Raw genomic sequence first — 27,735 nt, forward strand, 5'->3', positions numbered from 1 at the left:
TCAGTCCATCAGATACTTTATTACTTCACACTCAAACACACACACACACTCTCGCTCACACACACTCTCTGACTGCTCTAATGACCGGAGCTCTACCTTTAACTATGGCGTCTAATCCTGTAGCTCCTGTGCTAAAGCTAACACCCCCTGAGCTGCGCCGCGCGCGCTCTCTCTCCTCCTGCACCACATGCTAATCCGCGCTGCGCTCGTTAGTCGTCCTGCAATAACTCTCTCCTCCGAGTGTGTTCTCTGAAGGGTGGCGAGACCTGACACACAGCCATGGATTATTCTGAAGGGCTCAATTAGAGACGACGGCCGTAAAAATCTGTAATGGACGTTTTATATACAGCTGAGGCACTCGGTGTCAGAGCAAGACTGAGCTAATAAAGCTAACGCGCTAGGAAAGGGGGGGGGGGGGGGGGGGGTCACCTGATCCTGATGCAAGTTAGCTGTTACAGGCAGACCAACTGCTTTATAAGACTTAATAAAAGTGGGAGAAATAGTAACATTAACCAAACAGAATAAATCAAAACATTTTAAAAAATAAAATAAAATCAAGAAAAAAATAAAATAAAATCCAAGGGAAAAAAAAATACTAAAATGAAACAAAAAGAAATGTGTATTATTTTATTTTTAAATAAGAAAATCTAAAATGTTTTGGGGGAAATAATGTGCAAAATAAGTGCTTGAATTTGTAGTGGTGTCAAATAAAATGCATTTGATTTAATTATAAAATTTTTAATCATAAGTTTAATGATTAAATTTATATATGACATTTTGAAAGAATAAAAGTGCACCTCTACCTCAACATAATTTTTTTTTTTTACTTAAAATAAATAAATAAATAAATAAACAATCAATGGATAGATAGCACATGTACACATGTACAGTACTGTGCAAACAGCACAAAATACAGGGTGTATTTTTAGTACAAAACTTAACTATAGACTTTTTTCATTTAATGACTGTTATTGATTCACTATAAAATCATTTCTGATTTTTAAGCACGAGTATTTCTCCATAAAATACATTCACAAAAGTAAAAAAAAAAAAAAAAAAAAAAATCAGTATGCCAAAAGAAAGCAGCGCATTATATAAATGACAACTTTTCAGACAAAAAAACTAACAAAAAACCCAAACAGAAGTGGAAGTAGCTGGGTTTTACATGCCAAAAAGTCAAACAGTCAAGAAGAGCTGCGCGTGGTTCGACAGGATGCTCAGTAAAACGTTGCAGCTATTTTCCTTATAAAACTGCACACATTTTCCCAGAACATCGGATTGTTCTATAAACACACACAAATGCACCTCCACACTTCCACTCCTGCCCCCTCTAAACTCCTCCCTGGTCACACATCCCACCGACACGTCTAAACCCAAAGTGACAGACTCGCGTCCATAGTGTTTGCCGGATCGATCCTGCCTTTCTCTCTCAGGGTTAGAACCAGCTCACGTCTCCCACGCTGACCGTTCCAGGCGCTGACGTGAGCCGTAAGTCACGCGGCCGGTTGCATTACGCCGTGATGGATGGACCCCGGCGAGAGGCCCATGCAATACAGATCATGTACGATGGTTTAATCACTCCCCGAGCGTGCCACAATAACATACAGAGAATACCTGCAGCGGGCGGCGCGCACGGGGAGACGGGCGGAGAAGAAATACGATGTCAGAGGAACAATTAGAGAGAGAGAGAGAGAGAGAGAGAGAGAGATGGGGGATGTGTGAAGGCAGACAAAGGGGTTAGAGAAGGCACAGAGAGAGAGAGAGATGGAAGGTGTGAGGGAGGGATGAACTGAGGAAATATGGAAGAGATGATGTGAAGAGACGAAGGGGAGGGGAGGGGAGGGGAGGGGAGAAAAGAAAAGAAGAAAGCTGGTCCGCCTTTTGTTTGGGCATCGAGGACAACAGAAGGGAGAGAGAAAGTGCAACCAGGACGCGCCATCCCAGTTTACACTCCGGAGCAAACCATTCTCAGTGCAGGAGGGTGACGGGAAACTAATCGGCCTGGTTTAGCAAGTGTGTGTACACATGGTTTTTATTCTTTCAATTATAATCATGCTGAATTGCAAATAAAATATTTTTGAAATCTCTAAAAAAAAAAAAAGGCATCACTTATAATGCTATTTGGATCGATCGATCTATCTATATCTATCAATACACATATAATTCACTTAGACTTACATTTTATCACAGATTGGAGTTCGCAAACAAATCTGTCATTATTATTATTGTTATTATTGTGATTGTTATTGTTACTACTATTATTAGTATTATATATAATTATTTAGTTTTAACCATAAAAATTTTTTTGCAGCTGTGCAAGTATTATAGCAGTGAACATTTATAACATCTGGAATATTTATTCAAAACTAATTAGTAAAAATGAATTGGATATTTGTTACTGTAAACAAATATGTAGATGAATTTTGTTTGTTTTGTTAAAAAAAAAAGAATACTTTAAAATACAATAACATTATTAACAAATATTATAAAAGGACAATAACACAAATTGTCCTTCATCATGGGTTGGATATCTACAAATAAATGTGTTTGCTTTTTTTTTTTTTTTTTTTGCATTTGTGCATTTATAACATTTGCTTTAAGGAAATGTTCAAAAACATCATTTATATAAAACAATTCTCAAAATTAACATTTCCTCTCATTTATCACTTTAATAAAGAAATTGAACTGGACCTTTTTCGTGGCATCATCAGGTGTAACAAAGTAATAGCAAATGTTTGAAGTCTTAGGAAATGACAATATTTCTGATCACTTTGAAAAGGTGCAAAAGCAAACGCCTTAATAACGGGAGGACTGTAGCGCGCTACGTATGGAGCGGCGAGGCGATGCGAGGCGAGGGAGATCAGGCCACCGCTGCAGCTGTAATTCATTATGATGGAGATGGAGATAAGCCTGTAGGGGGGGGGGGGGGGTGTGGGTGCAGCAAGGAGAATATTAAACAAGATATCATAATCGAGCATCTCCCGTGCCTTTACCTTCACACTGTCTCGCTCGGTGGAGCTCCTGGCTCCGAAGACGGGGTTAACGTAAAAGATTAGAGCCTGCTGGGGTAATTATGTCAGCAGAGACAGGTCATGGACTAATTCCACCCCCCCACCTCCTGTCCCCCCCCCTCGCTGTGTCTTGTATCTCCTTGCGCTCGATCTAGATGAAAAGGCTTCTGTTTCACAGCAGCGTAGATTAATTAAAACAATACAGACCTTCCCTGAATATATTCACACGTGAACACACTCTCCTCCTCCTCCTTCCTTCTCCAATCTGAAGCTCCGCTCCCCTTCCCCATCCCCATCCCCGTCAACCTGCCGAGACTCTCGGCCCTTATCTCTACCCCCTGCAATACGTACGCGCACCAGGACCCCACAGCGTCCTTCACCAGACCCACCCACGCTCGCCTGTCGGAGGCAGACGTGCTTTTGTTCTCCCGAGAAACGCGGCTGTATAAACCTGCGCCCGATTGCCGCCGCCACCTCTTCTCTCCTAGCCTCCTCCCCGTAGCGCCAACCTGACCGCTGGTGTCACATTAAGTGTCCGGGATTTAATGAAACCCTTAGCATTATCGCTCCTGTCAGGAGGCTGGAGGTGGCAGAGGGGGAGCAGCCTTCATAACGACGGCCTCTCCAATTACGGAGCTGACAGCACTAGCGATTCATCAGAGAGAAGGAAGAGACAGGAGTGGGGGAAGACAAAGGTGGATCGGACACTGCCTTCTACTCCTTCCTGCTCTTTAATGAGACAGGGCCTCTCCTTTCCCGAGACTCCGAGACAAAATGGCTGCCGGAGGAGAAAAAGAACAGAGGCTGTATCTGCTGTGTTGATAAATAGCATTTTAATGGCTCTCGGTGATATACTGACAAATTAAAAAAAATATTTATAGATCATGATGTCATAACGTGAAGGCATGGACATTTACCATGCTTCACGAGCAGGTGCTGATTTGTCCAGGTTAATTTCATTCAAATATTCCCGTAACCAGAAGAAGAAAAGAAAATCTTTTAGCGCAATATGGACACACAAATCAAAGACAATAGATTCTCTTATAATTGTGTAAAAAAAGAAGAAAAAAAACGCTTCTCTATTCATGCCGGATACCGATTTTTTTCCGCATGCCCAGGAACCCAGACTCGCTCTAACGTGCCCGCTGGCGAAACATGACGCCGCTTACAGCATTGGCAGGCGTGATGGTGTGGCAAGCCAGTCCCAATTTAAGTGATTACAAATCCATCCAATTTGAGCCACTTTCATTCCTGGGCTGCTTTAGGCGCCGGCATTTTTAACCCTTGTAGAAGATGTACGCGGGACACGCAGCGAACACTGTGCCTGCATCCCAGAATCCCGCGCCTTCCTCCTGAGCCTAAATTACAGACTTGCAAGCACAAAGCCCTGGGGTGGCCTTAAGTGGAAAAATAATATGCAATATTGATCGGGAGCGAACGCTGCAAATGTGCAACGGAAGCGGTTTCGGGATGGAGCTTCACTGACGTGGCAAATGTAGGAACTAAAAGCAAACGCGCAGGGATTTTGGAACGGGACAAAATAAAACCATCTATCCCGAAATAATCTGATGATCCTCTGAGTAAAAGCGTTTTATTTTTATTTATTTTTTAAAACAGCATGCTGATGTTATGTTTTATTCCTAGAATAATCCAGTACTCAGGGTTCATCTGCCTAGGCGGATTAGACCGATTAGTACCCAATAAACTATCAGACCCGAAGTCGGACATGACACTCACCGAGTTCGTCCCAGAGCTGGCGGTATTTGTCCGTCATCGTGGTTCCCTGCTGCCTCCACAGCGCCAGCCGCGGGTCGGCCATGAACTGCTCTGTGATCAGCGTCAGCATGCGAGCCCCGTTTGAGTCACGCATTTTCAGCATCTCCCTCACCTACAGAGGCCACACACACACACACACACACACACACACACACACACCATGTTTACATCTGCATCAGTTACACCACAGTCTCATATGTGGTGGGTGTGTTCTCTTTCCAGAAACTGAAAAAAAAACCCCACACCAACAGCAAGATGCAACGAATGCAAAGCGAAACATGAAAGATGATGTATAGGATCCGTACAGTGCTGTGGAAAAATTAGTTGCCAGTTTAAGGTCACGCCACAGCATCTCAACCGGGACTTTGCCATGCCGTCCAGACCATCATGCTACCACCACCATGTTTGACTGGTGGTATGATGATGTTTTTTTTTTTTAATGAAACACTGTGTTAGGTTTTATGCCAGACGCAACGGGACTCACACCTTCCAAAATGTTCAACTTCTGTCCACAGACCACGTCTAAATGATAATCAAGATACATTTTTTGACGAACGTGAGACGAGCCTTTGTGTTGTTTTTGGTCCCTTTTGGCTTTCTTATTGTGGAATCATGAACACTGACCTTAAGTGAGGCAAGTGAGGCCTGCGAGTCGTTAAAGGTTGTTCGTGGTTCTTTTATGAGCTCCTGACTCATAATGGCTTTCACTGACTGAGACATGTCAATTACTTTGTCCTTGAATTTCTTTAGATCACTTTGGTGCGTTGCTTTTTGAGGTCTTTTATAGCGTGCAGCACTTTGTCGGACGGGTTCTATTTAAGTGATTTCTTGATTCAACAGGTCTGGTAGTAAATCAGGCCTAATTTACTCATTGGGTTAAGCGCAGTTAATTCGTAGTATAGCAAGACAGCTTTTTTCCCCCTTATTAAATGAAATCATTTAAAAACTCATAAGATCATCTCATTCATTTAAGTATGACAAAAAAAAATTAGGAAGGAGGCAAATCCTCTCTCATACCATTGTCGGTCATATTTGTATATTACCCTCCTGAAACGTTTTCTCGGAGTACTATATGACTATGATTGATTCAGGTTTAGTAATACAACTGAAAGCTTTTTTCAAGATGACTGACACACACATGATATGATACATTTTTCTTTGTTTTTTCTGTAGCTGAAAACAAGATGATGGTAAGCGCTGTGAGGGATACAGCGGAGTCGTCCAACCTTGGAGAAGAGGAGGTTGAGCTGCTTGCCCGAGCCGTGGTAGCCCCCCTGGGACAGGAAGAGTTTGACCTGTTCCCGAACCTGCTCCTCGTCGAGATGCCAGCAGTTCTCGTCGTCCACGCTGGCTCCCGCCGTGGGGTCCGGGGCTCCTAAAGCAGAAGTCATTACGTCAGCGCTGCTTAGAACACAAACACTAGGAAACAATGCTACTGGAAAGAAGAAAAAAAACAGGAACTAAAATGAGATGTGTATGATGATTTAAAGGTCCCGTCTGTTACATAGATCTCAGAGCTCCTGCAAAGTGTATAATCCTCAGATGATGCATTTTATTCTAGTTTTCACTCCTCCTCCAAATGAGCCGTTTCAGTGTCTATGAGCGACTGCTGAACCACGTTAAAGAACAGCAGAACTGAATATATCAAACCGGGGAATTAGAATCTTCTTATATGAGGTCACAATAGGGAGGGAAAAAAAATCTATTTGTCTTGTGTAACCCTGATCGATATATAAAAAATGGAAAATTAAAAAAATGAAGAAGAATTTATTTTGCACACAGACATATACACACAAAAAATGGAGACCTAGGTAGCATAAAGGGAAAGGGCTGGTGTGGGGGGGATATCATTTTGGTTACTGAATAGAGAGAAACCACAGACTGACGAATCAGAGACGGCCAAAGCTCTTCCCTAATACAGTCCAGACAGGGATAAAGGTCTGAAAATTCGGGGGGGTTATAAAGAGTCATTAGAATAGCATGTGTGGGGTGGCGTGGCAGAACCCCGAGAACCTTGGGTGGGGGGGGGGGGGGGGATTATAAGCCTGATGGATTAAACGCTTACAGTCTTGTTATAAAGATTTACAAAGCACCACATCAAGCCGACTTCCTGCATTCCGACCGTGACCTCACACAGGCCTGGCTTGATGAAAGCTCTCTCTTTCTCTCAACCCCAACACCGTAACTCACCCCCTGCAAAAAACATGCCAGTTAACCAGCTTGTTTTTCCCATAATTGGAACATCCGCTTTAGATTTCCCCTTTCCCGACAAAAGTGAAATATAATACGGGCCATTGTGCATGATGAGAGGGCCGAGCCGGAGTCGTTTACCCTCTGAGCTTTACGTCATCACAGCCAGGGACACACGGAAAGCGGTGAATACTGCTGGAGAAAACAGGCTAGGAAAATAAGGAATGTGTTGGAAGGGGAAAACTCTAGACCTCAATCTGTCACGGCGCATCAAACACAACTCCCCGAGCTGTTACAGGAAACTAATCAACTTCACCTTGACCATAATTCCTTAATTACACTCGGTAGCGGTTTATTCCTCCCACACCTCACGAGGTTAATCAGAACCTCGCCGCGTTGCTACTGGAGACGTGTTGATTACGATATCCACCGTCAGACCGGACGCTCCCCCTACCGTGTACTTGGTTGATCTCGGAGTTCTGCGAGAGGATCTCGTCGGCGAGTTTCTGCGCTGTGGGCAGCACTTCTGTGTGGTGCACGGTGATGAGGTACTGGACAAACTTCTGCAGCTGATCGCGGTTCATCTGGAAGAGCGTCTCGGAGATGGGCAGGTGCAGTTTCACCTGCTCGGGCCGCCGTACGCGGTACAGCGACAGCGCCACGACGTGCGCGCAGTAAAAAATGTCTTTGTTGCCACAGCTGCACGTCACCGACGTGATCTTGCAGCGGTCGAAGCTGATGGCCACGCTGCACACCATCTCGGGTTCGGACGGCGTGGCCGGTTCCGTCACTGTTCCGCTGAGATGAAAACCTAAGGCGAGGAAGAAGAAGGAACGATTAATAAAACATGTATACATACATACCTATCTATCTATATTGCTTTGGTTTCATTTCATCACAATAAGCACTGATGAAAGCACACAATGTGGTGGCCAGTTCATGTGTGGAAGTGATTCCGCATGCTTGAAGAAAGTCTCGCCTGATGTGACACCCTGGTCATTCAGTACATTCAGGTCGGCAGCGGACTTTATTTTACTCCCACATAACGTTGCTGAGTCTAGACCTGACCAACTCAAGCAACCCCAGATCACACCGTGTGTATGGAAATGCTTTTACTTTCACTATTAAACACACTTCTATGAGTTTTACTTAGATTTTTTTTTCGACCGTACATACAAGTGTTTAAGTAATCTCCATTCGTGATTTTTCTTTCTGATCGTGTTTCTACAACGGAGGCGACGGTACATCTGACCTTCCAGGTCTGGATAGTGTGTTGAAATTCCCTTTTACCCAGTTCCAGTAATAAATAAATAAATAAATTTTAAAAAATCGCTAGTTGTTTTCTTTGCTTGACACAGCTCAATAATTTGACCCCCCTGCAACGGTGACTTTTTTTTTTTACATTTTTATTTACCCAGTCAGTCAAGCAGGGAATAAGAGTTTGGTTTCATTTCTTGAATTAACAGGAAAACCCTTATTTATAACCACCTTCATGTTTCTCAGATGACGTCTGAGCCGTTTTAACCCAAGTGTAACCGAGCAGAAAAAAATACTGCTGACTGTACATCTGAAGTTAAAAAAAACAAACAAACAAAAAAAAAAAAAACACACCAAGAACAACAACCAGAACAACAACAAAAAGTGTTGGTTCCTGTGACCCGAGCTTCATCTCTTACTTACAACTCCGGCACATCAGCATAAACACAGGAATTTACAAAAATACTGTTTATATTATAAAAAATAAATAAATAAATAAATAAAAAATTAATTCATTTTACTGAATAACTCAGTGCAAGATGCAATGGATACATTTAAATTAATTGTTTACAATTATATCATACAGTTACACCATATACATTTCTTTAAAGTTATTATGCTGTTTAAAAAACAAAAGACATAAAAGAAAAACAAACGAGGGTTAAAACAAAAAACAAAAAACAAAGTCTATGATGAGGGTCCAGACAACCAGAAAAGCACAGGAACAGGAAGTGTGGGTTCCTTTTTCTCTGTTGGTGAACAGATGTGTGTGTTTGTGTGTGCACATGCATGTGCTCGGGTGTGTGTGTGTGTGTGTGTGTGTGTGTGTGTGTGTCTGTCCAGGGAGGGCTGCGAGATGACTGGCGTGTGCCACTACAAAGGGCTGGGGGGAAAAAAAAAAAAAAGAAGAAAATCTGCTGCTCATTTGAATAGCATTTGATGTCGGACCAAGAGAGGCGGAGAAGTCACATGCTGATTAGGAAGTGAAGTAGACGCTAATGAGTCACTACCGACTCAGAGTCGAGTCGGCGAGTCAGCCGCGACAGCGTAGAGCGCGATGCGAGTCACGGAGCAGGGCAAACCAGTACGGGGATAATTATTAAGGATTATTATTCAACAACAAGAACAAAAAGCGTGAGCTAGAAACCAGCCATGTCTTTGTCATCCTACTCTCTCTCTCTCTCTCTCTCTCTCTCTGATGAAAGAAACAGCAGTGTGTTTTCTGATGTGGTTACCTGCTGGCGACGTATAACGAGAGCCGACCTCACATACACCCCCCCCCCCCCCACACACACACACACCCCACCACCTTCCCTGTCCATTATTATATAGTCCGGAGCTAAAGCAGATAAAGCCAAAGGGTGGGGGCTGCATATTCGTGTTTTTTCTTCTTCTTCATTTTACTTCTCTTCCTTATGTGCTGACCCTGCACTAGCCACCTATCCGCCCGCTCCCTGCGATGCTAAAAATATTTGATCGCACAAAGAGAAGAAAAAAAAAAGCCTTTGCTTGTAGGCAGGCAGAATAGAGAGAGAGAGAGTACAGTGTATACAAAATAATAAAATATGCACTTAAGAGGTAAATCTAAATTCATCACAAACATGCTCCTCCTGTCTTGTATCAATCCGAGACAGACCGGATGCCCCCCTCCCCCCCCCCCCCCCCAGGGGCACGTCTCAAATCGACCTTTAATTCCAGATGTAGTGAACTAGCTGAAGATTCACGACGATGTCTAGACGGCGTAAGTGATTTAGTTCACTCTTATCGTTCACCCAGTTTACGGTTGACGAGAAGGGGTTAAAAAAAAAAGTACAGGGTGAATCGAATAATTATCGTTGTTTAACGATTGCGTCCGCTCATCGCTGGCCTACAGAAACGCGCCGACTCTGGTGAGATACCCAAAGCTCTTTTTTTTTCTCCTCGAAACACTCCCCCTAAGGAGGCGCAAGGTAATGAGAAAACTGTGTGTAGACGTAAAGAGCAACACAAATAAACACTGCAGAGAATTCTCTATTCATCAAAGCTTTAAATGAAGCAAAAGCAGCGAGTAAACACTCGAGGAAGAGCATAAACCTGGACTCTGCATTTTAGGGCACATCTCAAATCATTCTTTTTGTTTTTTTTTTTAGGGGGAAATGTTGTAATATGTTGTTTTCCTCTCTATTGCATTCTTCCCTTAAACAAGCTTTACAGATTAAAAGCGTTTGCAGGTCCTTATCTCGTTGCTATTCTTGTGTTTAACATCTCTCTCTTGCTCATAGGTCACTTTTACGTTGTGACTTCACGTCGTTCGGTTATACCCCACGCCTGTGACCACCTTGTGCTTAATTTGGTACAACAAAACACTTTCATTTGGACGCTTTAGAATATATACAAAATGAGCTTGTAGACAGGGTTGCCAGATCACACTTACAGAATCCCGCCTAGGCAGAGACAAAAACCTGCAGGAATCCTGTTTTTTTTTTAATTATTATTTTATTTCCCACCCAGGACACATTCTACTAGCCCAATATGGATTTTAAGAAAGCAGCCCAAGTAGGTGGAAAACATCGCATCTGGCAACTCAGATTTTAAAGCACGAATTCTAGACTTTTGGGATTGGTAGGACCACTACGTTTAACAACGCACAACATCAGTATAGTGTAGTCTTGTGCGTGCCGGTCCGCTTAATGAAAGCGATCTGTAAATGTTACTAGGGCCGATGTTACACAATCACCATCCTGACTTTTACTTAAATAGAACGAAACGGAAAAGTTCTCATTTATAAAACGTGATATTTCAATTTCAGAGTTATTATTAAACTTTGCACTACTACAATCATTCAATTCAAAGTGTTTTGTGCAAAAAAAGAAAAAAAAAACAAAGAACAAAACGTTTTTATTGTTTAATGTGTTATTCCTCATCATTAGTGGTTCAAAAGATAAATAGCATGTCGTGTGTTACTAGTGATACGCAACCACCTCCTCTACACATCCTGCAAGGGAGCGAAACGGTTCTGTCGTAATCCATCCAAACCGCTCTTGCTTTTAAAGCAGGATAAAAGCCAACATGTTTGCCAATCACAACACAGCGGGAGCTCCGGTGCGGCCCGTGTTTCTATTTCTGAGTAACGAGTGCATCGGTTATAATAAAAGTCTAAGTGAATACGCTCTTTTGAATATGTTATAGGTGAAGATCAAGGACGATAAATATCATTTTCGATTTTATTTCTTACTTTTAGAATAAATAACTCACAATTGGGAAAAGTTATTTAAAGTATTTAAATAGAATCTTGAAGATGGTTAAATTAAAGCGTAATATGACGCATGACAGATAATATAAGCCAGGATGAATCTTTTTTTTTTCCTTTAACTTTCTTTGTTTAAATAATAGTAAATAAATTAAAAAGCCTGTGTCCACTTCATTTTGAACATAAAATCTTAAGATATTCTAGAAAACCATTTACACCAATACACGACTGATCCCAATTCTTTTTTTAATTCAGACTCCTAAGGACTGGCTCACTGTGTTGCCGTTTTCTTCACTTTTGCCTTCTTTGGCAGGTAACAGATCTCAGGCAGGGACTCTGAGAAAACGGTCTACCTTGATTGTATATCAAGTGCATTGCATTTATACAATTATTGTATAATGTACAAGTGCATTAGTGTAGCAGGGGGTTATACAGAGAGGTTTTATACTTTCACTGCGTTCTGTTATTCTGCGCAATTCAAAGTTCCCGGTTTGACTCGAACGCCCCCTCGTATTTACCAAAATGCAGATGCATATCTTTTATTCTGTGAATATACTCACCTTGTGCATAATCCATATTACATGATAACTAAAGCTGGGACGAGATGAGTTGTGAGTGTTATATAGTTTCAAGTGGCTTATGTGTCATTTAATAATAATAATAATAATAATAATAATAATAATAATAATAGTAAAGCATCATATTACCCAATACTGCACCGTTATATCTTCACTGACCAGATGGGGTTGAGAAAAAAAAAAAAAACTACCAAATCAGGCTATAGGGAGCTCGGAGACATTCAACAGGGATTCAACCATGACAGGAAACAAGGACACCTTGTGCATTGTTTTTGCATCTAGAAACTTACACCACACACACACACACACACACACACAAAGATTTAATGATTTTCTAAGCATGGTGATCCACGCGGGGGAACTCTTTAATGAGCAGGCTGCTATGGGCAGAGGAGGCCGAGCAGGGAGCGACACTCTTCTCCCCAGTGTTTCCATCTCCCGTCTCCCGGACAGATCATCAGCCCTGAACCATCTGTTAGCTCGGGTTAAAGACAGGCCCGTGCGCTTCCTGCTATTCTCAGGCACACTGGTAAATCATTAGCGACACCTCCCACCGTACTCGCCTGTTTCTTTTATTATGGTACACTAACTGCTGGATTTGGAGAATTATTTGCATGCGCCTGGCAACTCATCCAACCACCATGGCTTCCATTCGGAGGGTTAAGTAGACGGATTACTCCACAAACCCCCCACAACAATCCACTATCCAGCACGCATATCCGGGTCTTGTTACATCTTGAAACGCGCTCATCGTCTGACGAGTTGCACAACTGCACGTGAAATCGAACACCGGGTCAAGACCGGCCTGACTTACAGCTGCAGACGTTTATCACCGTTATATGACAAATAATTATCCTCCCTCCCATATATCCCGACTTTATAGGCTGCGGATGGCAGACGGTAGCTCGGCGCTGATGGATCTGCGGAGTTACGTCAGAATCTTAAACCTGCATCGGCTCCGGCTTCCCGGCTTCCAGGGGAATTTACTGCCTTAACGCCCAACCGCTTTAATGGAAGGACTGGAGCAACAAGACAATTAGTATGACTTTAATTAACACATCTTCTCGCTGGTCAGTTTTATTAAAGCGTTTAGCTAAGTAAAGCCCAGTGGAGCTCGCCGATTTCATACTGGCAGTTCCCAAAAAAAACAAAAACCTGCTTTTTCCGGACGGGAAAAAACACCCGAGTCGGAGCGTTCTACTAATTAAATGAAATGTAGACGTTTTTACCTAAACTAAGGTCACCCGACTGCTAATTAAACTAAATCCTAGCAGTTATGCAATAAGGAAAAAGGTTTCTAAGCTTGAAAATATTCCAATTCCCGCATTTACACAATGCCAGTTGTTTATTTAAAAAGAGACCTTTTATGCAAAACCCATTTTAATACATTTTAGGTATTTACATGCATCATCTCCAGTGTGCGACTACAGACCAAAAAACGATTTTTTCCAATTTCGTATGGGCCAGGGTTTAATTTTATTTAGATTTAGACCTGTTCTGTGTCTTGCACTCTTCACCTGCTTTCATCCGGCACTTTCACACACACACACACACACACACACACACACACACACACACACACTATAATCTCTACATGTTCCCCCTTAGTACCGTTCTGCACCTTCGGTTGGGGTTCTGTGAGTTGCATCACTCTCCCTCATGAACACGATTATCCAGTCCAGTCTCCAGTCTGTACCTGGGCAGAGTGACTGCAGCTCCAGGTTCCTCTGATCCCGTGTCTTTAGACCCATCTGTGAAAAACGATGTATGCCATCTTCATATTTCTGGTCTTTATATCTATAGTATTCGCTCCAGGTGGGGCGTCGCTCAGCAGCAGCTCGTTTACATAGACACTGAAACGGTGCGCTTGGAGGAGGAGTGAAGTCGGAGTGAGTTTGAAGTATAAAATGAACACCGGGTTCGGTAGAGCTCTGAGAGCCACGTTACCTTGTTAAGGAAGTGGGACAATATGGGACGCTTAAAGACTTAAAACTTCCATTAGATACAAATTTTGGTACACACGTGAATAAAGAACTAGAATTAGTGATGCAAATTGGGGAAAAGATCAATATAACCAGATGTGCTTCATGTGATGATGTTACACAAAACTGTACATACACAAAATTAAGTCCTATTTCTATTAAGGATAAACCAGACCCCATGACCCAGACTGCCATTATTACAAATAATAGAAGCTGCAGTTAATATGAACATCATGTTCCCTGATGGAATGCACGACTTGTACAACGGGTGAGGAAAAAAAAAGGGGGAAAAACCCTGCCGATGAGTTCCTCAACTTCAAGTGAGAAGCCTGAGGCACCCAAGTTAAGGAGATTGATAACACTTCATTTCCGGACTGACAGCGGTGTGTGTCACTCTTGCACACACTGACAAAGTAAATGAAGAAGAATGACCGGACTGGTCGTGTTTTTGGCTTATCCCCCCCCCCGCCTACACTAACAGGTTGTGACAAAGTGTACAGAACAGACGAGCCGTTATTCCGAGACGGACAAACGCGCAGCACGTCCCAAGACGACTTCCTCAAATCTTTCAGCACCATGTCGAAAGCCGGGCCCGTAACCTTTCTCGTTTGCTACTTGCCCTTTTCAAAATATTACCGTTTCTAAAATACGTCCAATTAGCTTTGACCTGCGGGTCGAACCCACAAGACAGATCGGTAGCAAGCGCCGGAAATGGCAACGAGGAGAAAAAAAGCCGCTTCGAAAATACACCTTAAGCCCTTTGTTTATGGTTTTGTAGCCCTTGTACTAAAGCAAAACCACGAGCAGGGGTGAAACGCCGACAGTCCGTCCACGTGACCGTGTTTTTCTTTCAAGGTCGTATAAACCCACTTTTACTTCACCACTACAGCCATGATGCTGTATCCTGATTGGTCATGGAAATGTGCATTCCTTCTCTTCAGCCTGATATAAATTCTATCCAACATGAGCAATAACAGGAAGTTACAGGTTTCACCAACAATCCAGGATGTCAAACATATCCAGAAATCATAAATAATAAAAAAAACCTGTAATTTCCACGACATCAATGGTATCGAGTTTCTGTCAGCATTGACGACTTACTAATGACCAGCAAATACATCCTGGCCGTTTGCTTATAAAGCAAAAAGCATGTTGCTCCTTATCAAGCGCTCTAAAACAAATGGAAATGTTTGGGCCTTTTCGCCAACCTCCCCCACCGATCTCCTCGTATCCATCCGTGATTAGAAGACACTAGCAATTAACCTCCTGGATGTCATGTGCTAGTTATTAAACTCTGACATTTTGCCCTGTCCAAGGTTATCCTCCTGAGGGTTTCTAAAAAAAGCCTGCGGTCATCTGGAGGGAAAAAAATGACCAGTTTCATTACCGTTCAAGCTGTTATGCTGACCAAGAAAGCAGCCTGCCAATACTGACGCTCCTGTTCGCCTGACGCAGGTTCTACATGAACCAATTCGTTTTGACTCTCAGGACCACCCAAACACAACGGAGCAGATCAAAAGCCCGACGCCCCCAAAGACACCATAGTTTCGAGTCTTGCTGACGGAGCGATTACTGGCGTGAACTTACACACAAGCAAAGCAACTAAATAAAGACTTAATGAACAATCAAAAAATAAAGGAAAAAACATAAGAAGAAAACGCTCCTTGTTTGTAATTATCTCTGTAACCGAAACCGCGACTGCGATCGAGCGGATGTTGATGAATACGTGCGCTAAGTAATATCGTAAAATTATAAATTTCTGCATAAAATATCCAGAGCACACACTTTGGGAAATGGAATTCTCCGTTCCAAATATATGTGTAATCACTCTCGTCTAGACCACTTTATCCTGTATACGGAGTCACGGAGGGCCTGGAGCACGAGTCCGGGTACACCCTGGACAGAGTGCCAATCCACCGGAGGGCACACACACATACACACACTCATTCGCAGCCTTTAGACTACGGGAGGAAACGGGAGTACCCGGATGAAACCCGCCAAGCACAGAGGGAACACGCAAACTCCGTGCACACAGAGACGGGAACCGAACCCGTACCCTGGAAGTGCAAGGCGGCAGTGCTAACCACTGCGACGAAAAAAAAAGCAAATGGAGTGCTTCGTCAATTTCATGTGCGAGTCAGAAAGAGGAACGGCGTAAAGAACCGGATGTGTCTAAAAACATAGTGTGAACGACGTTGCGACGCTGAAAAAAAAATAAAAAGAAGGCTGGAATTACATCTGAGCGTGCTCTGAGTCAATAAAAGAAAAGGCTGTGGGTGAAGCGCGACTACCGACAGGTACCGGTTCAGAGCAGCTCAACATGATACGTCTCCGATCAGCTCGCTTAGAATAATGGAACTGTACACACCAGCCATGTGGTACGCACCCTCCTTCCACAAATCCCCCCCCTATCCCGAAACCCTGCTGCTACATAAAGTCTGGTAAATAGGCCTTACAGAGCCAAACCCTGTCTGATGAGCCGGTTGTGTATGGTCGTGCACTCCTCTGGTACTAGATGCTGATGGGGCAGATAGAGAGCCTTTGTGTGTGGTCCCATCAGTAAACAGCATGCCACAGGCTTGCAAAAGCACAGCTGGGGCCCAGACTTGTTTTTCCAACAGTCAATTGCCACGCCGGGCGCTGCTGACTGACCAGCCTCCTCCTCCTTCACCTCCGGCCTCTAAACTCGGCTCACTTTTCCAATAACAAATGATGGAGGAGGAGAAGGAGGAGGAAGTCATCGTGATGACTATTGAAGAGCAGGCCTCAAACCCCTCCCATCACGGAACACACACACACACACACACACACACACACACTCATGCAAACAGACATACACCTGCTTCCTGGACTGGTCCCCAAAGCCCCACAACACAATGCACAGCGTGGGCAGTTTGCAGTTGGGCCTTGATTCGCGTTACAGGATGAAATCGGAAACCTGGTCTTAAAAACACATGTGCGGGAGCGAGCGTTCCAGTCGGCCCGCGTCTCCTTCCGACGTGCTCTCCATCGGACGCCTGTTTAGGCTCGGGCTTAGGCGCTTACGAGAACATGTGGAACAGTTTCGTCTCCACATGCAGTTGTATAGGGAACAGGATGAGGACAGACGCTTCCTGTCGAACACAAGTGCTTTTCCGCACCGCTGCTGAGTGGGATGAAACAAAAGACCGAATGCAGTTAACTGGAAGAAAACATGCGTCTAAAGCACTATTCGAGCTGGATTAGGTTTGGTAATGTAATTTGAAAGGGATTTGACTGGCCAGTTCGACTGGGGTAAAATATCAGTGTGATTTAGCCAAATGACCGCAAAGAGCCAAGATGTACGCAATCGCAACTGGAACAGGCCACTGTGAGAGAGGTTTCTGTGTGTGTGTGTGCGTGTGTGTGAAATACGGCCAGCACGAGTGACGTGCACATGCTCCGACAGGCTGTACGTGCCTAATGCTCCACTGTTTGGAAAGAAGCATGCCTCTGTGGATACACTGCCTTTTCTCATCCGCCAGTCTGCCAGTCCACATCCCAAGAGAAGAGGGGTGGGGTGGATGTGGTTCTTTATTCGGGACCCCTCCCAGCCCGCTGTACGCCCCAGCGGCGAGGGTTAAAAAAAAAAAAAAAAAAGGCGTTTAAAAATAGGATGCAGCCACAGTAAGACTGCTAAAAGCTCTCAGCCTGAGGTTAACACACACACACACACGTATGATTTGTATGGACATTAATGCGCTGGTCTTGGTGCGGAATAATGTCAGACACAAGAACAGTTCAGTATGGCTCAATTTCAGGAACATCCTTCCTTATTTAGACGCACAAATCTGTCTGCATTGCCATTTGTGTCATGCTTACATCTGGGGGGGAGAAAAAAAAAAAAAAGAAAAAGTTGCATTATAGTATAAACTAATGTAGTATGCGGTTGCAAAACTGTACGGTGCTACGCGGCGTTCAGCACACTAACGGCTTTCACTTCTCCTTCGGGCGGCTAGTTGGTTAGTATGCCTGGAATTCACACCCGGGCTAACTGACTGGAAAACCTGACTAATAGCGAACAGAGGAGGAATAGAGAAATAAGGAGGCCTGGCGAGAGAACGCACCTCCCTCCTGTTTCCCCCCTTATGCTCTGTAGTCAGCTGACGATGCGGCCACAAGGGATGCGTTCCACACGCTGGCTGCTCTCCACGCCAGCTCGCATGCGCACATCCGCCCACATACGTCGCCTCCTCCACCTCCTCCTCCACCTCCCCTCCTCCTCCTCCCCTCAGCTGGCTGAGCCGTGCACATTTCGTCCAATATCAACAAACGCCGCTCCCCTGCATGGCCCAGCCCCGACCGTGCCTGGCCCTGGGCTGAACTGCTCAACTGCTGCTGAGGTCATTGCAAAGGATTGGAAAGGGGCGAGGCAGATGGGGCTGAGCTGAGGGAGAGGAAAAAGCGAGCACGCGAGAGAGAGAGAGGGAGCGTGAGAGGGGGCGGTCCTGAGACAGAATTCCTCAACAGTAGACAAACCCACTGGTTGGAAGCTTAGAAAGCCCTCAGCTCTGGAGAAGAAAAAGAAAAGGCTTGGCCACATGCCAGACCTCTGAGCTCAGCATTTTGTAATGCACTTCCTTTTTCACTTAACAGCTTGCATAATAGAGCTAGCCACCACAGCCATCAACCTTTAACTCTTCGCTTCCTGGGCCTTCTGCTCGGCCCAACGGAAGGGACACTTCGGAGGAAGGAAATAAAATAAGCTCGGACTTTTTTTCCTTTTTTTTTTTTTTTCTCTCATTGTGTCTGGCTGACGAGTTCAGGATTGACCTCTTCTGGGGGAGAAAAAAAAAAAGAGGTACAAGGCAAGAACTTAACTACCAGATGATAATTAAGCTAATTATAATTGTGGTAATTATAGTTATTAGGGGCGGGCAGGAATTCCTTTGAGACGAAGAATTCTTCCTTCACCTTTCCCTGCCCTGCCCTGCCGTTCCATGACGATCGATAAGATTCAGCTACACTTTACAGATATGCCTGTTTCGTCAGTGCGAATCACGGCGGTGACTCAGGACTTTAAAGGAAACTGGTGGTTTACAGTGCAGGCCACATGCCCAGGCGTACCAAAGTGAGAACAGAAGGAGCCTGGTAATTAGCGGAGGAGTTGAATTAGGTGTGTTAAATGAGGTAGAATGCAAACTGCGGCCTTTCTGATGTCTGACACAATTGGTTTATTGTCATTTGGATTAAAGTGAAAATAAGGCTTGGTTCGCGTTACAAGCCACATTGCTCACTTCCGAGTTTTTGGTCGGATCGGATTTACAGGTCGTGACGGTTCACATGCAGAATTACAAGTGACTTTCCGTCTAACGTTAGTGCTAAATATAAATATTAGGAATAATATTATTCAAACTATCAAAAGTGGACAGCAGCTATTGTTAGTGCTACCATAGAATCCCCTCCCCCCCCCCTGGTGCCCACAGACGTCAACAAGCACCCAGAGGCACCGCATGAAGCTGCATGAAATGCGATCTGCCCAGTTGCACGACCCATATCGAACATATTCTTACCCTGGGACCACATATAAAAAAAACGTAGAGATTGGGGGAATGGTTCAGTACACTGAAAAGTCTTGTGTATAAGTCATGCATCACCACATTGACACCAACGTAGATTTGTTTAATAGCTTTTAATTTACTCATGTTTGCATTTGAGGTGGTAAAATGCTATGCAATTCAGCTAGAATCCGAAGCGTCCGGTGTAGTGGGAGCAAATTATTTGCCAAGTTTGTTTACACTTGTAACAAAATCTAAAAAAAACCCAAAACAATTCCATATTACAATCGCAATACCGCCACAATCACAATAAAAATCGAATAATCATCAAGATAATATGGTATCAGGAGGTCCCTGCGTGATTCCCTTTCCTATAGGAAAGTGAGTCAGATCTGATGTGTGTGTTCAGACAGCCATGAAACAAACAGTCACATTAGGGTAAAAACAATCTGAATAAAGCGACTTAGGCTGGTAATGTGAACGCAGCCCAAACAACGAATAAAAACTAGCACTAACCATGTTCAGTCTGCACATATTTTTGACCAGACTAATGCTTTAAATTAATGAATAAACTACAATGAATGGGTATTTCTCTACTTAAACATGATAAATTGTTTCCTGTAATCACATTTTGCTTAAGTGAACATGATCAAGCCTCTCCTCTAATACACATTGAGGTCCTAAGGGACTTTAAGAATCCCATTTTCTAAAAGGCAAAAAGCATGTTTTTAAAAAAGGTGAAATGTCACCGTTGGTCTTTCAAATAAGATTTAAAAGCCATCCTGCATGACGAATATGTTCCCGCTTGTAAATTACATTAGGCAGCCCTGTAGTGCGGACGCTCTTTCCGAGGAAACACACAACGCTTTTCCTGAACCAGAGACAGAACCTTCTTCAGGGGTCGTGACCCAACCTGTGATTTAGTGAGACCTGGAACAATGGCCCGTCCCTGTAGTTTAACATTGTGTCGCGCTCACCGCGAGCGGGGTTAGGTGTGCACTGTAAGGTGGGGGTAAGCTCGCTCACAATGGAGAACCCAGTCGAGGCACTGGATGCTGAGGCCAACCCCTGGAGGGAGAAGGGAGAACTTTTACCGACAAAAGACACCCACAGCCCTTTTCTTTCCAGGGTTTTATATGCAAGTGCTTAATAACATATGAAAGAAGAAGTCTCTGCAGACATCCAAGCAAGGTAGCGGAGCACATGGGGGTGGGAGTAAGGGAGGCACCAGCAGGCAGGCAAGCAAGCAAATTAGGTCAATGAGGATATCCCCCAAACTAGGTCAATTGAAGCCTGTCGTATGTCATCTCCAACTGCTCAACAAAGCATGAGGCGACGAAAAAACAAGGGGTGGGGTGTACAGATCTCGCACTTTTCAAGGCACTAATTAACCGTGTTCTCTCTGAACATACAGACGGAGCAGTTATCCACGGCGACGCAATCCTCACAACAATCAAAGCGCTTTTACTGCTCAGCGCTTCCAAGCACAAACACACACACACGTACAAAAAGACCTCTGGTGACACTTTAAGTCTAATTGTGACCGTTTTTACTTTGGCTGAGTCCGACCATGGATGATGCCATCTCCTCTATACAGTAATAATAACAACAACAACTACTAAAGGGGGGGTGGAGTGCTTCGTCTGTTTGTGGAAATAACTTTACAAATGGCGTTAGACAAATAAAAAGGTGACAATCTCGTCGCCGTTGGCTGATAAACTGGTTTGTTGGAGCAGTGTGTCAGGTGCCAATCCAGGGCTTAAACTTAATCCGACGGTGTTCTGCCAAGACGTTTGCAGGGAGAACATCCCAAACTGTATGAAAAGGTCAGGAAGATTTGCTTCTTAAGGATAACATCAGTGCACCACTAGGCGGGTGGATATTTTTCTTTGGATCTACTGCTGGTAAGGCGGACTGTTCACATGGCGGACTTAGTAGTGCTGCAAACTTGTCAGATTTACAAATAATTCACATGCACATGACACACTCTTTACTGGATATATTATGTACGAATCATCATCATCATCACCACCACCACCATCATCACCATCTGAGGCAGAGCTGGGACACACAAACGTAGGACTTTAAGCATCTGATCCTGTTTAAGAGGAGACCGCATGTGATCAGATTGGGCATCCAGAGATCAACCGGGGGAAACGCGGGACTTTCTGGGAAGCTGAGAGAATTAGCTGATTAAATCGTCTTTCCGGCAAACGCGCTCATAGACAAGGCCTTGATTCAAAGCGCACACATGCAACAAAGCACAGACGACCACAAATAAGACGTGACCTCACCTAGTGTTTTAAACTCAAGCAGACACATCTGGCTAGTCATTAGAGTCATATACAGATATACAGATGAGTAATCATCTGTTATTATACAGGGTAACAAAGTAATGTAGATGGGTAATAGAGAAGGGGGAACCGATTCAGTTATTTGTGGCAAATCATGTTACCACAATGACTCCAAAATTGGTACTTATACACACACATATACATATATTATATACACACACATTATTTATATATTTATATGTATGTATGTATGTATGTATATACACATATATATATATATATATATATATATATATACACACACACACACACACACACATATACATATATACATACATATATACACACATACATATATACACATATACATATATACACACATACACACACATATACGTATGTATGTATGTATGTGTGTATATATATATATATATATATATATATATATATATATATATATATATATATATATATATGTGTGTGTGTGTGTGTGTGTAAAAATGATTCCTCATGCTCCCAGAACCATTTCAGAATCCAAGTGCTGGAATATACTCTGTGGCATCAGAGAAGAAAACTCCCCTGGTATGATAACTTGGTCATTCAGGTTACCACCTGAGCCAAGACCTGACCAACAGAAACAACCCTAAATCATAATAAACCCTTTTTTTTTTTTTTTTAAAAACCACATTTCTTCCACAACGTTCGGCGCTACACTTCCAGGTTATGATAATGTCTCGAAGGTTCCTAACCCAGTTCCAGTCATCTCGTTATGTTAGCTTTGCTTTGACCGCACTCTAAACTACTCACACAGTGACTCACAAGCTAGTTTAGAAGTGTAACAAGATAAAAAAAATATTTAATATCAAAGCGGGGTAATTATTATATCATGATACTTACGATTAGCATGAAATGTGTGAGAAAATACGTATGAATCTAAACGATCAGATCGTCCCTGATGAGCAAGATTAGGGTGATGGTGGCATGCAAAAACTCCCTGAGAGGGCAATAAGAAGAATTATTAGAAATTCTTATCGATGGTGCTTAATGGTAGATTTGATTACAAGCAGATTATAAACTGAGCAATAGCATCAATCATTTTCCTTCTCAACAACTGTACTCCATGTCTTATGTATGTATTCAGTATATCTACCTAAATAGCTACTATATAATAAACGATACACAAGTGCAGGGTTATGTGATTTAGTTAGAGCAGTATTTAATTTTCCTACAAAAAAAAAAAAAAAAAGCTCAGTTAGTGCACAGACTTATGGTCTTGCGCAAGCAGCGCAAACATTGCTGGGTGGGTTTGTTGTGTGTAACGCTACATACCTTGCACCCTATAGTTATACATGCACACAGACACACGTAAAGCAGAAGCAGAAGCTTTGCTTTTCCCAATAATACTGATGAATTCAGCACCAACATGCTTCACATTTTTAAAAGAAGCCCTTAAAAATTTGTCTTGTACAATCCGTACACAATATGACGTGAATAAAATGAAATGCTTATACGCCTGGCCGTGACCTAATACGCAAGTATAGAACATTTTTTAACATATATAAAAAAAAAAAATAAAAAAAAAATCACATTAAAGAATACAATTAAACCAAAGAATAAACATTTAGTGTACACATTTACAAGCTTTTACAAAAAGGCGTTCCCGAGATCCGTGCGTGAACCAACCAGATCAGCAGAATCCGTACAGGACAGTCCCCAGAAGCCGATTCTCGTCCCTGTACAAAAAGCCACGGCTCAATTTCCATGTGAGCGAAAGACTTCGAGAGGCGCAGGAACTCATCCTCGTACGGTTTTTTTCTTTCCTTTCTTTTTTTACGCCACTTTTCCCAGAATAATGGATTTGGGTTTGCAGGGTTCTTACTCGGTCGCTTTCATTAAACGGCTGAGCGAGACAGATTTTTTTAACCTTTCGTGATGACAGCTCACTTTATTCTCTTTAAACATTGCTGACAGAAAATGATTCCAAAGCCTCAAAGGAACATGTGAGACTTTCACACCTCCCCCTCCTCTGTCTAAATAACCCTGCAGAAAAGGGCTGCACTCAAAACAACCATCCAAATTAACCACACACTGCAAACGTTGGGGTTTTTTTCCTCCTTTTTTTCACCTCTTTTGCCCTTTTTTTTGGGGCCAAAGCTTGGTACAGAACTGATTCGGCTTGTGTAATTTACATCGTGTGCAACATCTAAACAGGAATCTGTCGTTTCAGAAAGGCAGGGATGTTCACACACTGTGTGTGTTTCGATGCGACGTTCAGGCACCAGAAACGCAGTGGACGTGATCGGGGCCTTTCAGCTTTAAACCCCCTGAATTCTTTCACAGAGTGAAGTCTGTGTCACAATGGGAACACCGAACTGCTCTCCTATCCTACCATGGCAACATGCATTGAGTGCTTGTTCAGTTTAAAAAAAAAAAAAGAAAAGGAAAAAAAAAAAGGGGGCCAGGGCTTGAGGCATGTAAACAACCAGGATGGGGGTGAAAACTTTCCAGAGAGAGAAAGGGGGGGGGGGGGTGAAAGGAGGGACACAAACTACTGATGTATCAGCAGATCTCGGCTCAGTCCCAGGCTCAGACAGTGATCTATATGCAGGAGCATACACACCGGGCCAGGCCTCCTCTCCTGACACATTCATATTTAGCCCTTCTCTTGCTGATAGTAGAGCAAAAAAAGAGTGTGGGGGGTGTGGGGGGGAGGGCTAATTCTGTGCCTCTGACCTCCCCCTTCTGGCCTGGGAGTACAAGAGGGAGGGGAATCGAGTCAGCAGTTGGCCCGGGACTCCATTCCATTCCGTTATCAGGAGTTCAGGCCACTGGTGCCAGCGCTATCATAGCCTCCAAATCTGCTGACGTACCACGGGGGTTTATCAGTGCGACATGTGGTCATCTTACAGTTAAGGGGCAGATCTGATTGGATACAGTTGCACAAAACTACACACGCACACACACATCAACAAACAGGGAGCCAAACTCCAAACTCTCACCGAGGCCGTAGACAATGCCTCCAAAGAACCGGAGAGATACAGACACTCAACCTTGAATTTCAAATGCCTCTTTTCCTCTCCTTTGACTATCAAGGACATGAGCTCGGCAGGGAGACTTGACAGCTGAAAAAAGAAATAATAAAAGAAGAGGAAAGGCGGAGGGAATGGAGGCGTACACAATACATTAGAGCCATAACTCTCATAAGAGCGCAAATTCTAATTAGAGCACAACACAAGCCGTAACCCAAATACGTCTGCTTTGATTCTGCTCAAATCAATATGAAAAATTCCCCCAAAAGTCAGATCTCTTGCAGATTCGTAGCCGACCCGGAGCGCTGGAAAAGTGGTTGTGACGTGAGCACAAGTGCCAGAGACCAGCCCGGAGACACAACCAGCTCGGGGGGCATGAGGGTAATTAAATATAGCCTCGATCAAAGTTGCCACATCACATACAGCCAGTAGCAACTGATCAACCTCAAGCATACGGCTTTCTGCTTTGTTCGGCTCAAAAAAAAAAAAAAAAAAAACAAGCGCCGCTGTGCGTCTGCTTTTCAAATGAAAATGCGCTTAATCGAGCCGGACTAGCTGCCGTGTTTTTTTGTAAAGGCGCGTGAAGCCAAAGAGCCACATTTGAGGCTTGGCAGGGCTCGGCGTTCGAGCACTGGAGCTCCCTCCACCTCTTTCTCTTCCTTCTATCATTTTTTCCCCAAAAAAAATTTCTCAGTCCAAGCTGTTTGGTTTAACGGCCCAACTCAACTGAGCGCTCGCAGTCTGCCAGCAAAAGAAAGAAGAAAAAAAAAAAAACGTACACAAATAGAAATGAACAAATGCCGAAAAAGACGACCGTCTGCTCGTTGGTACCACTGCGATTAAGACGAGAGAGCGCACTCGCATTTGACGAGCACGGATGTCACTAATATTGCCATGATATCCAAATCCAGTTAGGATTTTTGCTCCGTAGCCAGATGTGTCGAAAAATCAGTGAGAGAGAGAGAGAGAGAGAAGCTCAATCTCCAATCCATCTCAAAGGCAAGCACTCCCCCTGAACTCAGCACTGGGACTTTGAAAGCCTCCCAGTTTACTTTGGTTTTGTGCGAAGAGAAGAACCTCTCTGTGCATGTGAACACTGTGTGCTTCCAGCTGTTCCTGCTTTCCTGCTTACTTTACGCTGCGGAACAACAGAGGCCGCGGCCAGGGCCCCTAGTTGTCCCCGCTGACTGACAGGACAAGGCTTCCCATAAGCCTCTCGGGCTCAGGTTTTGTCAGCTGTTCCCATGGCCAGCTGCAGGGGCGAACCAGGGGAAAGCTGCACAACACCATGCAACACAGAACTTTTATTGTGCCTTTACCAAGTCATCTCGTCAGAAGATCACATCTAAACTCCTAGATCGTCTTTGTCCTATATAGCAAATAACCCTTAACTTTCAACGAACTCGGCTCATAGTGCACAGTTCAGACGGTTAATAAATGCAAGTAATCCCAAAAAAATTAATAATGATAATAATAATAATAATGAGCGAATGAAATGGAGCAGGAGGACAAGAGCTGAACACTATGCTGGGTTTTAAAGGAAAAGACACCAAGCACGCAAGATGTCTGATGTGTCCATACTCACTATCACTATCTCATCGTAAAGAGAGACGCGCGAGAGATAAAAAGAGTTGAGATCAGATGGAAGGTCGAGCCTGAGCCCTCTGAGCTTGGTTATACTCAGCGGGCTTGAGAGGCTATCCTCCTGTGAGATTGTACAGGCAAGCCCTCTACCCTTAGCCCCTGCTGATCGCAGATCAGAGACAAAGAGCCTCCCGTTTCCTGCACTTTGGGATTAACATGCACAACTAAGACCATATGAAGCCAGCCCAGGCTTTTTAATATCGGTAATATTAGAAAAGCAGTGGCAAAGGAGACGGCCGGGTCCTCGTGAAAAGCTGCTGGATCTCTCCCGACATATTAATGCACGCAAGAAAGGAAGTAAGAGACAAAACGCCCACGATTACACAACAGAAATTCAACTGGGTATCATCATACCACATATACCCTGCTGAAGAAGTCAGAGTCACCTGGGTATGGAACGGTTCCACGTCAAAAACGTGTTTTCTTTCGAAGGTCAGCGTGACACATGCAAGAGCTGGCTGTCGTTTAGAGAACCGCCTGCTCTGCTCCACCTGCACCGATAGCCATCTGCTTCATGCTTATTGGTGGACAAATAACGGAGTGGCCTGGCAGCTTTTTCACGGGATAGATAAGCCCGAACTCTGACCTCTGAACTCCAAACAGGTGCGCTTAGACTACATAAACAGGCCAAGAACAATCCCTGCAAACAGACGGCCACGCTCAATCACCTGCAGGATTACAAGGCCTTCCCTTCAGGTCCAGATTTACAGGCTCTTCACATTCTACACAGCTGGGAAAGAAACTACGTCCTGTTCAAAGAAGGATATGATGCCATGAGGTGAAGAATTATTACTCTGTACATGTCCGTGAGTGGCTACACATGCTCGAAGAACAAACGTGACGCAAAAATGAAAGCAAGTAATAATAAGCAATTTACAGGCCTTATGTTTGGATGTAGAAGCCCGTAGTGCACATATGGTCTCGCTTGCGCTAATCAAAGACGGCCATTTCTCAGCTGCCCGTGGAGGTTAACGGCCAAAGGCTGAGCATGGAGGATACGGGGCCGGGTGAAGCAAAGACGCGTTTCTGTCTTAGGGAAGCGGCGTATGGCTTCGTACCATCTGGAACGGGCTCCCGCATAGTGGGACCAGGCCCAACACGCATCTGGAGTCGTTGGCAGGAATGGTATGCGACAAGAGGCCTGTGCCAAGGCCTCGTTTTGCCCATTGAAACATGGAACGATGGCAGTGGGTTGATGGCACAGCCTGCCAGGCACCAGGGCTGGTCCT

At 43.9% G+C, this 27,735-nt stretch overlaps 1 protein-coding gene across 2 annotated transcripts in view; it reads right to left on the minus strand.

Moving 5' to 3' along the window:
- zswim6 (zinc finger, SWIM-type containing 6) overlaps positions 1 to 27,735 on the minus strand; it is a 56,363-nt gene that overhangs the window by 18,935 nt on the left and 9,693 nt on the right. For both annotated transcript variants that reach the window (XM_053516210.1, XM_053516209.1), the window contains exons 2-4: positions 7,432 to 7,788; positions 6,014 to 6,162; positions 4,749 to 4,899 (exon numbers count right to left, since the gene is read on the minus strand). In XM_053516210.1, coding sequence (XP_053372185.1) covers positions 4,749 to 4,899; positions 6,014 to 6,162; positions 7,432 to 7,788 — 657 coding nt within the window. The remainder of the gene's footprint in view (positions 1 to 4,748; positions 4,900 to 6,013; positions 6,163 to 7,431; positions 7,789 to 27,735) is intronic.

This window comes from Clarias gariepinus, chromosome 17, assembly GCF_024256425.1.
Source record: "Clarias gariepinus isolate MV-2021 ecotype Netherlands chromosome 17, CGAR_prim_01v2, whole genome shotgun sequence".
Taxonomy (NCBI): domain Eukaryota; kingdom Metazoa; phylum Chordata; class Actinopteri; order Siluriformes; family Clariidae; genus Clarias; species Clarias gariepinus.